Source organism: Pelophylax lessonae (genome assembly GCF_965119305.1).
Source record: "Pelophylax lessonae genome assembly, chromosome: 1".
NCBI classification, from domain to species: Eukaryota; Metazoa; Chordata; class Amphibia; order Anura; family Ranidae; genus Pelophylax; species Pelophylax lessonae.
This window is the reverse complement of record NC_138768.1, coordinates 162,078,998-162,097,472: the sequence shown is the minus strand read 5'-3', so window position 1 is coordinate 162,097,472 and position 18,475 is coordinate 162,078,998. Positions and strand designations below refer to the sequence as shown.

The following is an 18,475-nucleotide window of genomic DNA, read 5'->3' as shown; positions in this document are numbered from 1 at the left end:
ATATTTATTCATATCCCTGAGCAAACTGTATTTTTTAACATAGTTATGGAATATATGCCATGATACAGAATTGGGTCTATGCATTAGGCCTATTCAGGGCTTTTTTTCAGCGGGAACGTGGGGAAGTTCGGCACCTCCGGGACTAAATGTATGTAATGGCAAGGGGTGCTGGGGTGTGCTGGAAGGTCTATTGATACTGGCTGTTGGGGGATCTATTTTTGCAGAGGGGTCTATTGTTGCTTGCAGGGAATCTATTTTTTCTGGGGGTGGGTCTTATGTTGCTGGGGGGTCAGTAGTTGCTAGGAGGGATCCACTGTTGAGGGATTGGTATAATGTTGCTGGCTGCTGGAGGGTCTATTGATTCTGGCGGCAGGGCGTTTTGTTGTTGCTGCCGGGGTCTATTGTTGGGGGGGGGTACTTTGTTGCTTGGGGGATCTGTTGTTGATGGGGGGGCGGCTATTATTGCTGGCGGCAGGGGTCTGTTTTATTGCTTTTCTTGTTATCATTGACAAATTCTATACAAATTACTTAGCACCCCAAATGTTACTTGGTTCTGTATTCTTTAAAAGGGGTGATACTGGGATGTGGGTGAGGTTGGATTGGAACCACGGGACGGTGGTTGAAGGTGGGTAGGGGGCGGAGACAAAGGGGTGACTCTGAAAGGGGAAGTTCCTGCACATATTCTCTGAGAAAAAAAAAGCCCTGGGCCTACGTACATATTTGTATACATATACATTGTAACCTTGCCTCTTCGTGGGTTTACCTGCCCTCGCAGGACTATGCACTATGGTGCATGTGGATCTGTAAAAGTCTGAATCCTGTAGTTAGCAGCATTTTCCAGCTTTTTTGGCATTTTTTCGTCATTTATTGTGGGGTTGTTTTCGGGTTTTTTACAGCCAGAAACTGCCCCTGCCAAAAACTGCCGATAACAGCTTATATGTGCATGGACACATAGAATAACATGCCGGGGCGTTTATTGGCTGTAGAAAAAAACATCGGACCCACAAACAGCAGCTGTAAAATTGTCCCATGAGGCCTAAAGACTGATGAGAAAAAAAGAAGGAAAAAAAGTTCCACAAGTCCAGACCGATGTGAAAACTTGAATCTTTGATAAGTGATCCAAGTGAATGTTGATTAATACTGTAAATAAACTGTAGGAGATATTGCATGCTATTGCTGAGTCTCCCTCGATTCCCTCAGAGTTTCTCCCCCTAGCCTTTAGCTTGCTTTTATCTTTTTATCCCCCAAGTGCATTACTTTACATTTTCCTACATTGAACCTCATTTGCCCATCCTTTTATTTTATCTAGGTCTTCTTGTAAAGTTTCAGTATCCTGTTATAGAGTTATTGCCCAGCTTCATATGACCAGCAAACACAGAACCTTTTTTCTGCCAAGGGCCATTTGGATAATTATAAAATCATTTCGGGGCTGTACAAAATTATCAACTTAAAAATTAGCCTGTTATATTTGGTCAAACATTTAATTAACTCACCCCTAATGTGATGGCCAGAACTGCTTCTCTTTGGTGAGGTGTGTGATGTTAGCTGGTATTGATGATGTTGCTACTCTCAACTGGTTTTCCAAGTTTGCGTCGGTAAGTCTGGAGCGCAGTTGACTCTGCGGTGGTAAGTTTTGAAAAGAACTGCTGGTGGGTACTGCTGGCTGGTACTGCTGGCGGGTACTGCTGACTGGTACAGCTGGCTGGTACTGCTGGCTAGTACAGCTGGAACGAAATGCTGGCTAGTACAGCTGGAGGGAAATGCTGGCTGGTACTGCTGGTGGGAAATGCTGTGGGTACTGCTGGCTGGTACTGCTGTGGGTACTGCTGGCTCAGGCTAGTACTCGGCTGTGGGTACTGCTGTGGGTACTACTGGCTGGTACTGCTGGCTCAGGATGGTACTGCTGTGGGTACTGCTGGCTGGAACTGCTATGGGTACTGTTGTGGGTATTGCTGGCTCAGGCTTGTACTGCTGGCTGGTACTGCTGTGGATACTGCTGGCAGGTACTGCTGTGGGTACTGCTGGCTCAGGCTGGTACTGCTGGCTGGTACTGCTGTGGGTACTGCTGGCTCTGGCTGGTACTGCTGTGGGTACTGCTGGCTCTGGCTGGTACTGCTGGCTCTGGCTGGTACTTGCTGGCTCTGGCTAGTACTGCTGTGGGTACTGCTGGCTCTGGCTGGTACTGCTGGCTTTGGCTGGTACTGCTGTGGGTACTGATGGTACTGCTGGCTCTGGCTGGTACTGCTGTGGGTACTGCTTGCTCAGACTGGTACTGTTGGCTATTATTGTGCTGTAGGTACTACTGACTGGTACTGCTGTGGATACTGCTGGCTCTGGCTGCTACTGCTGTGGGTACTTCTGGCTCTGGCTGCTACTGCTGGCTCTGGCTGGCACAGCTGTGGGTACCGCTGGCTCTGGCTGGTACCGCTGGCTCTAGCTGGTACTGCTGTTGGTACTGCTGGCTCTGGCAAGTACTGCTGGCACTGGCTGGTACTGCTGTGGGTACTGCTGGCTCTGGCTGGTACTGCTGCTGGTACTGCTGGCCTGGCTGGTACTGCTGTGGGTACTGCTGGCTCTGGCGGCTACTGATGTGGGTACTGCTTGCTCTGACTGGTACTGCTGTGGGCACTGCTGGCTGGTACTGCTGTGGTTACTGCTGGCTCTGGCTGATACTGCTGGCTCTGGCTGGTACTGCTATGGGTACTGCCAGCTCTGGCTGGTACTGCTGTGGGTACTGCTGTCTCTGGCTGGTACTGCTGACTCTGGCTGGTACTGCTGTGGGTACTGCCGTCTCCGGCTGGTACTGCTGTGGGTACTGCTGGCACTGGCTGGTACTGCTGTAGGTACTGCTGGCTCTGGCCGGTACTGCTGGCTCTGGCTGGCACTGCTGTGGGTACTGCTGGCGGGAAACGGTAGCTAGGAGCATGCTGCCATAACCCCGGTATTTAACGTCAAAGTGCCGGTGGGCGGTCCGGAAGTGGTTAAATTAAGTGTTTTTGGGGTATTGTGTCAAATGCTTTGGCGAAATCTAGATACACTACATCCACAAGCTGTCCTCTATCCAGATTACAGTTCACTTCCTTAAAGAATGTTAATAGGTTTGTCTGGCTGGTTACTACTAATGATACTATTTTCATCAGCAAATTCTTGGATATGGTCCCTTATCATCCCCTCCAATAGTTTACAAACTATTGATGTTAGGCTGAATGACCTTTAGTTACCAGGTATGTATCCCTGTCCTTTTTTGAATATTGGTACCATGGTAACTTTTGCCAGTCTGCTGAGACCATTTAAGTCAGTAAACTGTCCTTAAAGATTAGGAATAGCCATCTAACAATGACCTGGCTAAATTATTAAAGGACTCTTGAGTGTAAACCATCAGGTCCTGATGATTTGTTCACAACAGGTTTTTCAAGTCTTTAAAGAACACTAGATTCGGTTAGCCTCAAGGGGACCCTCCTTTCTGTGTTGCTGACCTTACCGTCTTGTCTTTTACTATTTTTAAATTTTAAAAAGTTTTGGGGATTTTATTTTCACTCTTCTCTTCTAGGTTATTTTATTTTTTCTCTTCTCTGCTAGGTCACCCTGATCGCTCTTTTACATTTCTTAATGCATTCTTAGTAGTACTGGAATGCTGACGGTGTTCCAGCAGCTTCATATTTTTTAAAGGACAGTTTTTTTTTCTCTTTTAAATGTGCCTTTTTACGCTCAAATTTAGCCACCCAGGTTTAACCTTAGTTCTTTTATATTTGTTCCTCATTGAAATACACTAGCTAATGCCATTATTAAAATGTTCCAAAAGTACTCTCACTATTTCTCCCTGTTTTTTTTTTTGTTTTTGTTTCTAGAATATCTTGCCATTTAATGTCATGAAGTAAGGAGTGCAGTTTAGGAAAGTTGGCTCTCTTGAAATTTAATGTACTTGTCCTACTCTCGTGTCTGCTTTTTCTGTGATTTACAGTGAACGTAATTGCCCTGTGATCACTGTTTCCTAAGTTATCCCTTACTTCCACATCCGCTATCAGCCCAGTGTTGCTTGTAATTAGTAGGTGAAGCAGAGTTTTGTTTCTAGTTGGGACATCCGTCAATCAACAAATAAAACTGTCCTGCAAGACATGTAAGAAATACCAAGCCTTAGCGGAATTAGCAGTTCCAACTGCCCAGTCAATATCTGGATAATTGAAGACCCCATGATTATAACATTATCCTGCCATACCGCCATTTCTAAGTGTGATAGACGATCAGTCTCTTGGTTCCTGTGCAGGCTGTGATTTCCAAAGTAGTGTAGGGACTTCTTTCCTGTGTGTCATGGGGCAAGGCAGCCCATTCTAATGAATGGGCTGTTGTGTCCACGCAAACCGCAGCCCCCATGGCCGCGTAGATGCAAACCTTTTGCTCACTACAAGGGTCCTCTAAATGAATGTTTATGGATGGGCAGCATGTAAATGGATGAACATGTTTATATTTAGACTTTATAAAGATGCTTCTATTTGATATATAAAAAGGCTAACAAAGTGTCATTCCATAGATGAGGCGCTCTTTGCTTGCATTGAAAAAGCAGCAAAAAAGGCTGTTATTAGACCTGCAAAGGTCAATCAATCTGCCCTAAAGACCCTTTTGCAAGTTGGTGTACAGCGGCAGTGTAGCAGCATCAAGCAGGTGTATTGGCGTTCACCTCACCAGTCCTAAGCCTCATTGACCCCAGACTGAAATAGCTAAGGGTCCAATATTTCTGGTGAGTGGGGGCACAGGAGGGGAGTGAAGCACCCCGCACTGTTTGAATTGTTTGAAGCACTCAAGTACTTTTATATCTACAAGCACCTTATTTCACTTTTGTGGACATTTCAGAGCACCTTCAGCACTTATATTTGTTGGAATTATTTAGCACTTTTACTGATGTTATGCATATATCATGTTTTTGCACATGAACACTTTATTGATTTTGATGTATATATAAGTTTACATAGGCAAGTGCTGTTTTATTATTATTATCTATATCTCTGAGTTTTTATACTTAGTGAACAGCAGCTGCACATTATCACCTTATTTGTTTTTATCATACCTAGCGCGGGTTTATTTGAATAAAATGGATGAACATGTTTACATTTAGACTTTATACATGTAGCACCCTACAGGTAGGTGCTAGGTAAATGTCTAGTGGGCCTTGTCTGCCTAACAGCAGGGCCATGATTTCTTAGTTAGAGTGTCATGGGTTCCAGATGTGTTTGCTGAAGGGGAAGTTTCCCCACTGGTTCCTGTGAGAGGCTTCTCATAGGGTAGTGGAGGAAGCCCAATCAGGGAACACATTCAAGCTTGTAACTACCCCAGAAGGCAGATTATGCCGCAAAGAATTCTGGGAGTGTATATGTTTGGGGGAGGTGCGCGACATGGTGTCTTTGGCAGGAGCAGAGTCCCAGGAGGGAGAGAACTGCTGTCTCTCCTCCTGTCTGAGGATGCGGATGTCTCGGGGTGTTGCCTGGGTATCCAGAGAGTGCTAAGTTGAGCTGAGGGGATCTGGTGTGCCGAGAACCTGCGGAGAGCGGGTGGGGTCCAGTCCCAGGAAAGTCTACACAGGTTGTGAGTACTGAGGATTGCCCCTGGGGGTCTGCCTAAAGTCAGAGGGGGCCACTCCGGAAGAGGTTCTAGGATCCAGTGTCAGCTAGCTGAGGAAAGGGGGTACCTAGGTTGAGGACCCTGAAGTTACAGAGGGGGTACATAGTCAGTGAACCCCGAAGAGTTGAAGGTTAAAGGGGGCACCGGCAGTTTGGGCCCTGAATTGTACAGAGTGTCAGTTGAGAGTTGCAGCTATACAGGAACCTACAACAAACTACCTCAAGCCAGTGCAAGGCTGGGGGGAGTAGTCAGTGACTTTGCAGTATCGCAGTGTCAGTAGTTCTATAATCCACAGTCCTGGATCTTCTGGACTTAAAGTTGAGGATTCAGCACTTCTATCAAGTTACAGTGTGTTCTGAGAGTCAGTGAGCGTTGGCTGGCGACAAGGCAGCGCTAACAGACATTTTTCCTGGATAAAATCCCAAGTGTATTTAGTTGAGCCTAAGGAGTATCCCACTCATTCCCTTCTCCCATCATCTTATCTACAATAAAACCACAAAACAAAGATGCCGGAGTTGTCAATGTCTCAGTTCTCACACCCTGGGTCACAGCTCACATGGGCTGGAGAGGTAACCGGTAACAATGGCAGACCCACATCAGGCTCAATGCCTGGAAAACCTGCTACATACAGATGCTTCCATTTGATATGTAAATCATTAAAGTAGATCTAAGGCATATCGGGATGATGTTTTTATTCTCATAAAATCTTGTTTTCAGATTTTTTTTATGCTTTTTTTTTCAACTTACTGCTGCTGATCTTCTGTAACTGCACATCAATGGACCGATTAATTATAGTCAAAAGCAGCCTTTCTCAACCCTTTCAACACAGAGAACCCCTTGAAATTATTTCTGGTCTCGGGGGAACCCCTGCTAAAAATTAAAAATCTACAACTCATGACACATTAGAATGACAGTCAATGGGAAGAATGCTCCTTACTCTTGTCATCATTGGGAAGAATTACCCCCTTACAGATAGCTAAAAGGAACAATGGTGTCATTGGAAACTTATCTGAGAGGCAGAAATTGCTCAAGGAACCCCTAGCAACTTCAGGAGGAGCCCTAGGGTTCCACAGAGCCCTGGTTTAGCAACCCTGGTTACAAGGGTAGACCTTGTTTTTGCAATGTGTGTCAGCGTGGCTGCTTGTACTCACAATGAGAGGTGCAGGTAACACAGCAACACAGAAGGCAGCTGTGGCCCCCTAATAGGATCTACCTGAACAAAGACCTTCATGGCAGGATCACCATCATTATTTTGATGAGAGCTGCGGATGAAACAAATAAAAAACCTTGCCATTTGAAATTACCTTTTGAAATTAAATTAACATGTTAAATGTGTATAGAACATCCACCGACTCCGTTAAAGAAATTCTGGAGAAAACATTCTTCAAACATTATATTCCACCTTGTTCCAATGTTGACACAAAGTAAATCCATAGAACTAACCTGGCTACTCGGCCACGTAGATCACCAATTCCAGATAGATGTTTTCTATCCAGGTTCTGCACAGCAAAGCTTGTTCCTGTGCTTACTGTGTCTCTGGCCCTGATTTCATTTTCCAAAACCTACAACAGCGAGAGAAATCCTGACATCATTGTACTGACAATAGCAAATGATCACAATCGGCTGACTAAATAATACTTTGTCCTATGGTTGGAGGTAAGGATTTTCTTTTAACTCCCCTGAAACACTTGGATGTATGTATTTCTTTTACTAACAGCATATTTAAACTTTTGTCGAGTGATTATTCTATTGTTTACTTGTTATAAATGCTTTTCTATAACAGGCAATTTATTATCTGAGTCTGTTTAAAAGAACAAATTGGGCAGAAATACATTAAAAAAAGCTGGCACTATGCTGTTATTGAAAAAATAGTTCTTAATTTGAAAAACAACAACAGAGTGTACTTTGGACTCTTGTTTCCCAAAACCTCTTTTTATTCTGTTGTCCCTTTCTATACCAACAAGGGAGACAACATTTAAGAGACTGTCATATATATGGATAGAGACTGATAAACTATGGAGGGACTAGAGACATGTGCTAAAGGTGCCTCTAGGGCTTCTATAAACGATTATTTGTCTTGCTTTTGATTTTGAAGTGTAACTCTCTTCCTCTTGGGGTGGTGCAGAATGACCCCCTAAGTCAGGGCTTGACAAATTTGCTTGAAATCTAGGAGCCAGCTAAAAAAGTTAGGAGCCAGTTTTTTTTCACGCATGCCGAATGGCCGACTTCTGTTGGACCAGTTTTTAATGAACCGGCTGATGTTGCCCGGCATTTGGCCCGTGTGTACTTTGCTTGATGGTGAGATGGGCAGTGGCTCACTAGGGGAGGACAGTGCAGCAAGTTGGAGGCAATAGGAGATCCAGTAACTCATGCCACCTTAGACCCCTTTCACACGTGCACCTTCGCTAAGCGGAATCCGCTTGCTCAGTGGGGTTTCTCTACTAATCCCCGCTGAGCAGGTGGATGACAGGTCTTGTCTGCACCGCTATACAGAGCGAACATGGACACAGTCCCACTCTCCTCTATGGGACAGTCAAATGGAAATGGACTGCCTGTCCATTTCAATCTGATGCCATCCGATTCAATCCGTCGGACGGATGGAAAGTAGGACCACCATCCATCTGTTTTTGGCCAACAGGATCGGATGGCGGCGGTTGTCAGAGGACATCTGCCACTCCATAGAGAAGACTGGAGGGTCCGATCATGTCCGCCTGAAAAACTGACAGGCAGACCTGATCAGACAGCCCATGTGAAAGGGGCTTTCGGCTGTGTGGCATGACAGGGAGAGAATAAAAAAGAATAAAAAATAAATTTTAATAGAAAAAAATAAAATAAATAAAAAAAACTGTTTCCATCTCAGCGCCGCCATTGACTGCCTATTGCAGCCTCAGCCACAACAGGAGGACACCAATTCCCCCGATTGAAGGATCTCCCTACAGCAGGCTGCAAAGCCGCGGCCTCAATTACAGGCCGGTGCAGCATCTTAGTCCGTGAAACCGCGGGCAGGGACTGCAGTGTAGCCCAGGTGCCAGTCCGCTAATTCTAGTCGCCAGTGCGACCTGGTGCCTGGGTTTTATCAAGCCCTGCCCTAAGTTGCGTGCAGACTAACATTTTTTTTTTCCAGGTTTGGATTTTTAGTGTATAGTGGAAAGAAAAAACTTTGGTCTTCTTAAAGTTTATTTCTGAATCAAGTTTTAGGAGAGGGGATGGGGGGCACAGGATACTCAAAAAGATCAAAATAGCTCAGGTATTCTAGCAGTAGTTGGCATTTTAATGGCATCCTCTAGGTAGTAGTTGACCCTCTTGCAGTCAACTCAAATTTATGACCGTGTAAGATCAGTCATGGGCTCTTCTTTAATTGCAATGAATCTTTATCTTTCTCTAAACACTTAGTCGTTTGAACCTTTGCTCGCAGCCATAAGTACCTTAACTTATGGGCATTGGATTACAAATACTCTCCTGTCCGGATAGCGAGTGCTCTTTGAAATAATCCGAGGACCTCAACATGAAGCAAATGTGCTTATGTCTGTAGGTCCTATAATCCTTGATTCAAGTTTATCAGAATGCAGTGTGAAAGACCTCACTAATGCATCACAAACTGGTCTAAGATTATTCCCAAATGCAAGATCGTTTTCCCTAGTCTAATGCCTCTATACATTAAGCAGAAGGTGGCCTTCCCACAATATTATTGGAAGGCCACATTTTGCTTATATTTGGAGCAAAACAGCCAAACTGCTGGCTGACCCCTGTTTATCTGACACACACATGCTTATGAGATAATACAATAAATTGAATGGTTATCATCATAGGTGTGCACAGCCTATTGCATTAGGATGTGCACCCCAAACACACATGCCTTTCTCTGCAGCCTCTGTTTCACGGGACAGTGAATGAATAGGAAGTGCTCTGTGCTGAGCAGCTTCCTGTTCATTCACAAACTGAAGCGCAGTAAACATAGTTTACTATGCTTCAGTTATGAATGAACACAGTAAGTAAGTGTGTTCACTGGGTTCATTTAGAAATGGAAGGCACTGGTAAATTACATATTTACTAGCCCCTTCCCCCCACTCTCCATCCTGAAACATCCCCCATAGCAACTAGGGGGAGAGGGAAGCCAGCAGAACTACAGGGTGAAGGGCCAACTTGGGGGTAACCTGGGCAGTAGGGGGAATTGGCATTGCACAAAGTATTTAGGGTGTGCCCAGGCACACCTGGCAACCCCCCTGCTCACGCCTATGGTTATCATGATTCCCCTCTGTTCTATCAGCAGAAGAAGGATATTTAACAGACATTCAAAGACCCCTGTTCTTTTGTTATACAAAAGCCTGTTAAAACACACACAAAGAGGGCCTTTTGCACAACCAGCTATAGCGTCCTGAGTGTGACCACATTTGGATGGTTCACAATAGTGGAAGCCATATTGGCTCTATTGCGCTGATTAGGGGGTTATGATTGCCACATTTACAACATTTATATTGTTCCATTGTGTACCTCAATGTCTTTACTAAGCTGTTTAACTATTTGTGTGACGATCTGCATGTGATTTTCAAGCAATCGCTGGGCCATCAAGTCCCACTGGGTGCCGCGGTTGCCTCTCAACATGGAAACATCCTCTTTAATCTTGAAGGCCTGTTCTAGGAGTATGGTGGTTGTCTTCTCCTGGTTGGAAAATCTGCCTTCCAGTGACTCAATTCTACCTCCATGGATGCTAGGCAGGAAGGACTGCCCCCTGAATTAAAAAAAATGGTAATTAAAACACAAACCCAAAAAAAACTTTAAGACATGGGAAAGTATGTATGATTGTAGATATTTTGAATTATGCTTCAAAAACCTCTAAAACCAATTCCACAGGCTTTCATCACATAAAAGTTCTCCATGTTGTTCATATTATACAGCATCTTCAGTACTACCAAGTTAGAAAAGTTTAGGTCAAAATAATTTGTAGCTAAAATTGGGTGACGTGTATTCAGTGTGTCAGTTATACACTGCTCAAAACAATTAAAGGAACAATTTGAAAACACATCAGATCCCAATGGGGAAAAATATCATGCTGGAGATTTATACTGATATGACCTGAGTAATGTGTTAGGAGCCAAAGGATGCAACATCATTTAATGGAAATAAAAATTATCACCCCACAGAGGGCTGAATTCAAAGACACCTGTAAAAATCAAAGTGAAAAAATGATGCAGCAGGCTACTCGATTTTGTTGAAATTTTATCTTTTCTGACTGTTTTTCACTAGTTTTGCATTTCGCTAATGGCAGTGTCACAACTGGTAGCATGAGGTGATACCTGATCCCTTTAGAGGTTGCACAGTCAGACCAACTCCTCCAGGATGGCATATCAATACGTGCCATTGCCAAAAGGTTTGCTATGTCTCCCAGGCACAGTCTTAAGAGCATGGAGGAGATTTTTAAAGGAGACAGGTAGTTACTCTTGCTTACTTAGTTACTGGAATGGTTTTACAGGTGGAGGCCACTGACATTTTTTCCCTACTCATCTTTTCTGACTGTTTTTCACTAGTTTTGCATTTGGCTAGGGTCAGTGTCACTACTGGGGCTCTATAGAGGTTGAACAGGCAGTTCAACTCCTCCAGGATGGCACATCAATAGATGCCATTGCCAGAATGTTTGCTGTGCCTCCCAACACAGTCTCACGAGCATAGAGGAGATTCCAGGAGACAGGCAGTTACTCTCAGAGAGCTGGACAGGGCCATAGAAGGATCTTTACCCATCAGCAGGACCGGTATGTGCTCCTTTGTGCAAGGAGTAACAGGATGAGCACTGCCAGAGTCCTACAAAATGACCTCCAGCAGGCCACTGGTGTGAAAGTCTCTGACCAAACAATCAGAAACAGACTTCACGAGGGTGGCCTGAGGGCCCAATGTCCTCTACTGGGCCTTTAGCTCACTGCCCAACACCGTGGAACTCGATTAGCATTTGGAATTAAACATCAAAATTGGCAGACCCGCCACTGTGCTTTTCACAGTTGAGAGCAGGCTTACCCTGAGCACATGTGACAGACGTGAAAGGTCTGGAGAAGTTGTGGAGAACATTATGCTGTCTGTAACATCATTCAGCTGGACCGGTTTGATGGTAGGTCAGTGATGGTCTGGGGAGGCATATCCATGGAGGAAAGCACAGACCTCTACAAGCTTGAAAATGGCACTCTGACTGCCATTAGGTATCAGGATGAAATTCGTGGACCCATTGTCTGACCCTACGCTGGTGCAGTGGGTCCTGGGTTCCTCCTGGTGCATGACAATGCCCGGCCTCATGTGGCAAAAGTATGCAGCCAGTTCCTAGAGGATGAAGGAATGGATACCATTGAATAGCCCCCACGCTCACCTGAGCTAAATCCAATAGAACACCTCTGGTACATTATGTTTTGGTCCATCTAACACCGCCAGGTTGCACCTCAGTCTGTTAGGAAGGTCAGTGATGCCCTGGTCCAGATCTGGGAGGAAATACCCCAGGACACCATCCGTCGTCTCAATTAGGAGCATGTCCCAATGTTGTCAGACATGCATACAAGCACGTGGGGGCCATATAAACTACTGAGGACCATTCTGAGTTGCTGCAATTAAATTTTAGCAAAATGGACTAGCCTGCTGCATCATTTTTTCACTTTGATTTTCGGGGTGTCTTTGAATTCAGCCCTATTTAGGTTGATAATTTTAATTTCCATCAAACAATGTGGCATCCTTTAATTCCTAACACATTACCCGGTGCTTATAAGTATAGATATCCAGCATGAGATTTTTTCCCTATTGAGAGCGAATGTGTTTTCAAAGTGTTCCTTTCATTTTTTTGTACAGTCTATTATGTGGTATGTGTCTGTACAAATAGTCTTGATTGTTAGTTCTGCCTATATATCTGTAGAATTTACAGCAAACTCCAGCTTTTCCAGTTTTTTTGTAGCTGCTGTGTAGTAAGTCTTGTCATGTATTGTCAAATTCATTGTTGCCGGTGATGAGCCTGTTTCCACCAGTGTTTTGGAATTAAGCCATGCATGCTGCATTTTGACTGTATTGACCTACAGTTTGCTATTATGATGGATATAGCAGGTTTCTGTAAACAGCAGGGTAGTCTGGCTCACTGAAGCTACGCCTGGTTTAAACAGCAACAATTAACAATGTTTTCTATTACATCATTTGCTGACCAGGTATCCTGTGGTGCACTGCCAACAATTATCCTACCAGGTAGGTGATGGTTGGACAGATGGGAACCTGGCACTTAGTATTACTGAAGCCAACAGAGAGAAGTGACAGAGATAACTGACTGATTGATTTGCTATCAAGGTCCACTTTTGTCCCAGGTTTTAAACATTAGGTCTATTGTAGACCTATTGTGTGTGTGTGTGTGTTGTCATTTAGAGAGATTTTTCTATTGCTCCTTCATGCTGAGCTCATTGTGTTAGTAAAGAATTATTTTTGCTACAATAAAAAATGTTTCCATAATTTGGAGTGTCTGCCTAGATATACAGAAGTACTGCCTTCCTAGTATAAGCTACTCCTCTGTCCCTGGTAAAATATTTGCAACAATAAAGATGTATAGAGAGACAAATAGGGGTTGATTTACTAGAGACTTGATCTTGCTTGCTTTCTATATACTGTGTATATATACATATATATATATATATATATATATATATATATATATATATATATATATATATATACACTGTAATAGTATTTGAGATTTAGAAATTATAGCTAAGGGCCAGTTCACACAAGTGCATGGGAACCCAGTACAGTAAAAAGAAAAAAAGAAAACAGGAAAAAGAAGAAAGAAAGCATCTGGAATGCATCAGGAAATGTATCAAAACATAAAAAATGCACTGGAACTTGTCAAAAACACAGTAAAAAGGTGCATGCTGAAACACATCCGGAACGGATCTGGAATGTGTTTTTGTGGTGTGAACCAGCCCTTATAAAACAAGGGCCCCCAACCACTGAACCGTGGCCTGACACTGGGCTGTGGCCTCTCTGCAGACAGGCTGCGAGTGCGATGGGCGGGCAGCATGAGAGAGCCAGAGGGCAGGCGGGCTGGTGGATGAGACAGCAGAGAGATGACATCTCTCACTGCCCGCCCTGCATCATCGCAGCTCCACCCTCACTATGCAGCCTTGGGAAGCAGGGAGATTAAATAATCTCTCACTGCCCGCCTTCACAGCCAATGCACATGTGCGGAAAAGCCTGTAGAGAGAAGCCTCTTTCTCTGCTGTCACTATTACCTGCCACCAAATTGCTTTTACATTTAAAAAGTAACAAGCTGCATCTGGTAATTTTTGGTTGCAGAAACAGTAACAGTGGGAAGCTTCAGCTGGTGGCAGGATAGTGACAAATTGCATCTGGTGATAGGCGACGTGGCAAGTGACAATTCCCACTGATGAGAGGTGACCTAACAAGCTGCATCTGGTGGCAGGTGACCTGGCAAGTAGCAATCCACATCTGGTGACAGGTGATGTGGCAAGTGACAATCCACATCTGTAGCAGGTGACGTGGCAAGTGGCAATTCGAATCTGGGGGCAGGCGACATGGCAAGTGACAAGCTGCATCTGGTGGCAGGTGACATGGCAAGTGAGAAGCTGCATCTGGTGGCAGATGATGTAGCAAGTGACAAGCTGCATCTGAAGGCAGGTGAAGTAGCAAGTGGCAAGATGCATCTGGTGGCAGGAAACTTGGCAAGTGACAAGCTGCATCTGAAGGCAGGTGACGTGACATGTGACAAGCTGCATCTGGTGGCAGGTGACGTGGCAAGTGACACGTTGCATCTGAAGGCAGGTGATGTGACAAGTGACAAGCTGCATCTGGTGGCAGGTGACGTGACAAGTGACAAGCTGCATCTGGTGGCAGGCGACGTGGCAAGCTGCATCTAGTGGCAGGTGACGTGACAAGTGACAAGCTGCATCTGGTGGCAGGCAACGTGGCAAGCTGCATCTGGTGCCAGGCTCCATGGCAAGTGAAAACCATGGTGCCATGATGATTGAAGCGCCAATACCAGCCATTGCCCCGAAAGATTGCCAGCGAAAAAGGTTGGGGACCACTGTTATAGAGAAATAAAAAAAAAAAAAAACTTCTAATTTCTAATAGAGGCCATGTGGTTTATAGCAGCTACAAATTGTGAATCTTACAATAGGAAGCCCCAATATTACATTTTTAATTATAAAAAACATTGATTTACTTTTCCTTCACCTGTATCAACTCCTGAATCTTCCCTCTTACTTCAAGGAAGCTGTAGAGTTAATTTAAATTCTAGTTAGGCCAGGGAGCCAGTTTAAGTCACTCTAGCGAAAAGCTCATTAATTCAATTTAAAAGTGCTATGTGAGTTTTTCTGTTTGAGCATCACTGCAATAACAGTTATCTCCATACCCAGACACCCAAAATCATTCTGTTTTGTATGCTGCACCGGAGCCTTTTTTAAATGAGTGACAGTATATGTGCAGATCTACTATTCTCAAGGTGCCTCTACATAGACAGAATACTATAGGAATCAGCAATAGTCAGGCTACAAATAGGCCACCACCAATTTTCAGTAACAATTGATATTTGCTGTGGTAACAAATGGCTGTAATAGACAATGTGATTGTTTAAAGGCCACATTGGCTTGTGTGTGTGTGTGTGTTTTTTTAAAGTCAAATACATTAAACCATAAAATGAGCATCTGGCAGTTGCCTGTGCTGATTTTGTTCTCCGTGTGTGGAGAAATGTGTTGTAGATAAAGCCTCATAATTAGAAAGCACAATATTGGGGGATTAAAGGTATCTGTAGGCATGATTTGTTCATCCCTGAATGTGGCTGGTCATTCTTTGAGGAAAAGCCATATTTCTTTGCTTGTTTTCACGTAATCCAAAAGTGATATTTTAGTTATGAGTTATGTCATATCTTTGTGCAATAAATTCCTTTTCTGTAAGTTTTGGGTGTCCCTGTTGACATTTCGATTGCCCAGCACCTTTTGTTCTGCTTAATATAAATTAATAAAAACAAATTGGCATTAATCGCCAACAGTACCTGTGCAAATGGCAAAAATATATAAAAGTGTAAATCCTATCTAAATAAATGTGTAGGACAAATCCATAAAGTGCAATATATTGGTGTGAACCATATAAAAGGGCTACAGCTGAATCGTGAAAACGTATAAATGATATAACTACACCTAAAAGTGTACAAAGCTGCGCTCATCTAAAGTGCACAATGTGTTTAATAAAAATGAAAATTAAAAAATGTTAGGAAACATTAATGAATATAAATATAAAGTGCATTAGCAATCGTAAAAATCCCATATAAAGTGCATATACAAATATGGATTCACCCACCCATTGCTGATGTACTTTATATTTGTATATGCACTTTATATGGGATTTTTACAATTGCTGATGCACTTTATATTTATATTCATTAATGTTTCATAAATTTTTTAATTTTCATTTTTATTAATCACATTGTGCACTTTTAGGTGTAGTTATATAATTAATATAAAATAGATTAAAATTCTAAAAAAGTGGGAGCCCCTATAAAGGCCACAGGAAGTGTCCATATCTAGGAATGTAATAGCAGAAATTTCACTAATGGACTAATAAATAAATAGCCATTCTCAACCAGGGTACCATTGAACCTTAGGGTTCCTCAAGAAGCTTCTAGGGGTCCCTTGAGCATGTGACTGGTTGACCTCCCATCTGATGGGGCCTACATACTGTAGTTTTGGGTCCATAAGTACTTGGCATAACACCAGTGATCTTTTTTTGTTGTCTGTAAAGATTGCATTTTGACCAGGATTGTAAGGGGGCATTCTTTCCACTGACCACCCAGTGGTTACATGCTTCCCACTGACCCCCAATGCATTATTTTAGAAGGGGCTCCCTGAGACCTGAAAAGTATCTCAGGGGTTTCCCTATGGTAAAAAGGTTGAGAAAGGCTGCTCTAAAGCATCTACCAAAAGCTGCAACTTAGGTTTTGGCCAGACTGACTTTATGGTTACATGTATTTTACTTATAAACCAAACAAGCATTACCTTTCCTGGTAAGGGATGAGCTGCACAGAAGCATCTTTTGACATTTTTCTTGAGTTCTACCTAAAAGGAGAATATATCAATATACATTTACCTTCATCACTTGGAGAGTTATTGTTATATAGCTTTACCAAAGTTTTCTAATTACGCAAAAAGTATTGCTATTGCTACATATATGTAATTCACTGCAGATTTTAGACCTTTAACCCAATTTGCCCTACCACTTTAAACATGCAGACATTAATACATGAATAGGTAGGCATTAAAACACATATAACGAATAAATAAAATACAAGCAGTAAATAAAAACCGATCCTACCATATGGATTAAGAGTAAAGGTCAGTACAATAAGCCCTAAATACACGCTTGTGGTACTCGTGCTATAACATTGTGCCATGGGCTGTGCTACTGATAGAGGATAGTTAAATTGGAAAAAAAGACCCAAAGATGAAGTCCATTTTAAATCTATCACACCCAGCAATACTTGTTTGTCCTACATAAATAGTCAAATAAAGAAAAAAGACACATGTCAGCAGAGTTCAACTAAAGCCTTGTACACACAGGCTCATAGTCAGGGGACATCGGCCGGTTTATTCAAAACCGTCTGACATTCGGCTCGTGTGTATGGCAACAGGGCTGACAGAAGCTGGCCATGGGACTTGCAGGCTGGAAAACCAGCAGCCGACTGGCTTCTAATCAGTGCTCTCAGCCAATAGCTGTCAGTTGTTTTTTTCACTAATGGTATGTACTAGACTTAAGGCTCCATTCACACTTGTGCAACTTGGGATCCAACTTGTGAGACCCCCAAGTCGCAGGACATGCAAAATTCAATGCATGTTAATGAGAGCCATTCCTACTGACACTACAGAAGTCAATGCCACTTCAGAAAAGGTTCCAGCACTACTTTGATTTTAGATGTAACTTTGGTCCAGAGAATGTAAAGTCAGGTCAAAATTGCACCAATAGTCGCATTAAAGTCGCGCTCCAAAGTTGCACTGGAAATCGTGCAACTTTGGAGACGCGCTAATCTAAGAGGAGCCTAATAGAGAAAAAAACAAATAAGTTGAAAACCTGCTTCTACAGAACCTTAAACTTACGATAGATAGATAGATAGATAGATAGATAGATAGATAGATAGATAGATAGATAGATAGATAGATAGATAGATAGATAGATAGATAGATAGATAGATAGATAGATAGATAGATAGATAGATAGATAGATAGATAGAAAGAATCCTTTATTGTCTGAATTCTGGTCCAAATTGCTCCAGCATAGAAAAAAAAATCTTCCTTATCCCCTAAGCTAATCAATTATTCCCTGCATCTACTATCTATGGTGCTATTCCTTAAAATATTAATAGCCAGTTATATTCTATGCAGTTTAAAACACAAACAGCTTTTTTAAACAATCTACTGAGTTGGCTAGAACATGCTTCTGTGGAAGTTTGTTTCATATTTCAAAGCTCTCCTAATGCGGAGGTTAATGCCACTCTTCCTCACATGAATGCCCCCTTGTCAGTTTCAATAACCTTAAAATGAACAACTTTGCAGCAAGTTTATTTTATGGACCATTTTTGCGCTGTTACATTCAATATAATACTTGTATGTCTTTCACAAGGCATACCCGTCTAACCATTATTGTTTGTACTTGGTCTCAAAGTGTTTTTATCATTATTTTAACAAGAGTTATTTGAAATTGTCTTTACTGAAAACATCACACAACTTCAGGAATTTACACCTGTGGGCAACACTGTGGCTTAGTGGTTAGCCTCCCTTGCCTTGCAGCGCTAGGATCCTTTGTTCAAAACTCAACCAGGAAGCTACATGTGTTAATTTTTCACGTTCTC

General features: G+C 42.9%; 1 protein-coding gene across 1 annotated transcript in view; it reads right to left on the bottom strand.

Moving 5' to 3' along the window:
- Positions 1-16,693, bottom strand: part of FAM81B (family with sequence similarity 81 member B) — an 83,632-nt gene extending 66,939 nt beyond the window's left edge. The window contains exons 1-3 of the mRNA XM_082247726.1: positions 16,629-16,693; positions 10,105-10,342; positions 7,057-7,175 (exon numbers count right to left, since the gene is read on the bottom strand). Coding sequence (XP_082103852.1) covers positions 7,057-7,175; positions 10,105-10,342; positions 16,629-16,672 — 401 coding nt within the window. The 5' untranslated portion in view covers positions 16,673-16,693. The remainder of the gene's footprint in view (positions 1-7,056; positions 7,176-10,104; positions 10,343-16,628) is intronic.
- Between the last annotated feature and the right edge of the window lie 1,782 nt (positions 16,694-18,475).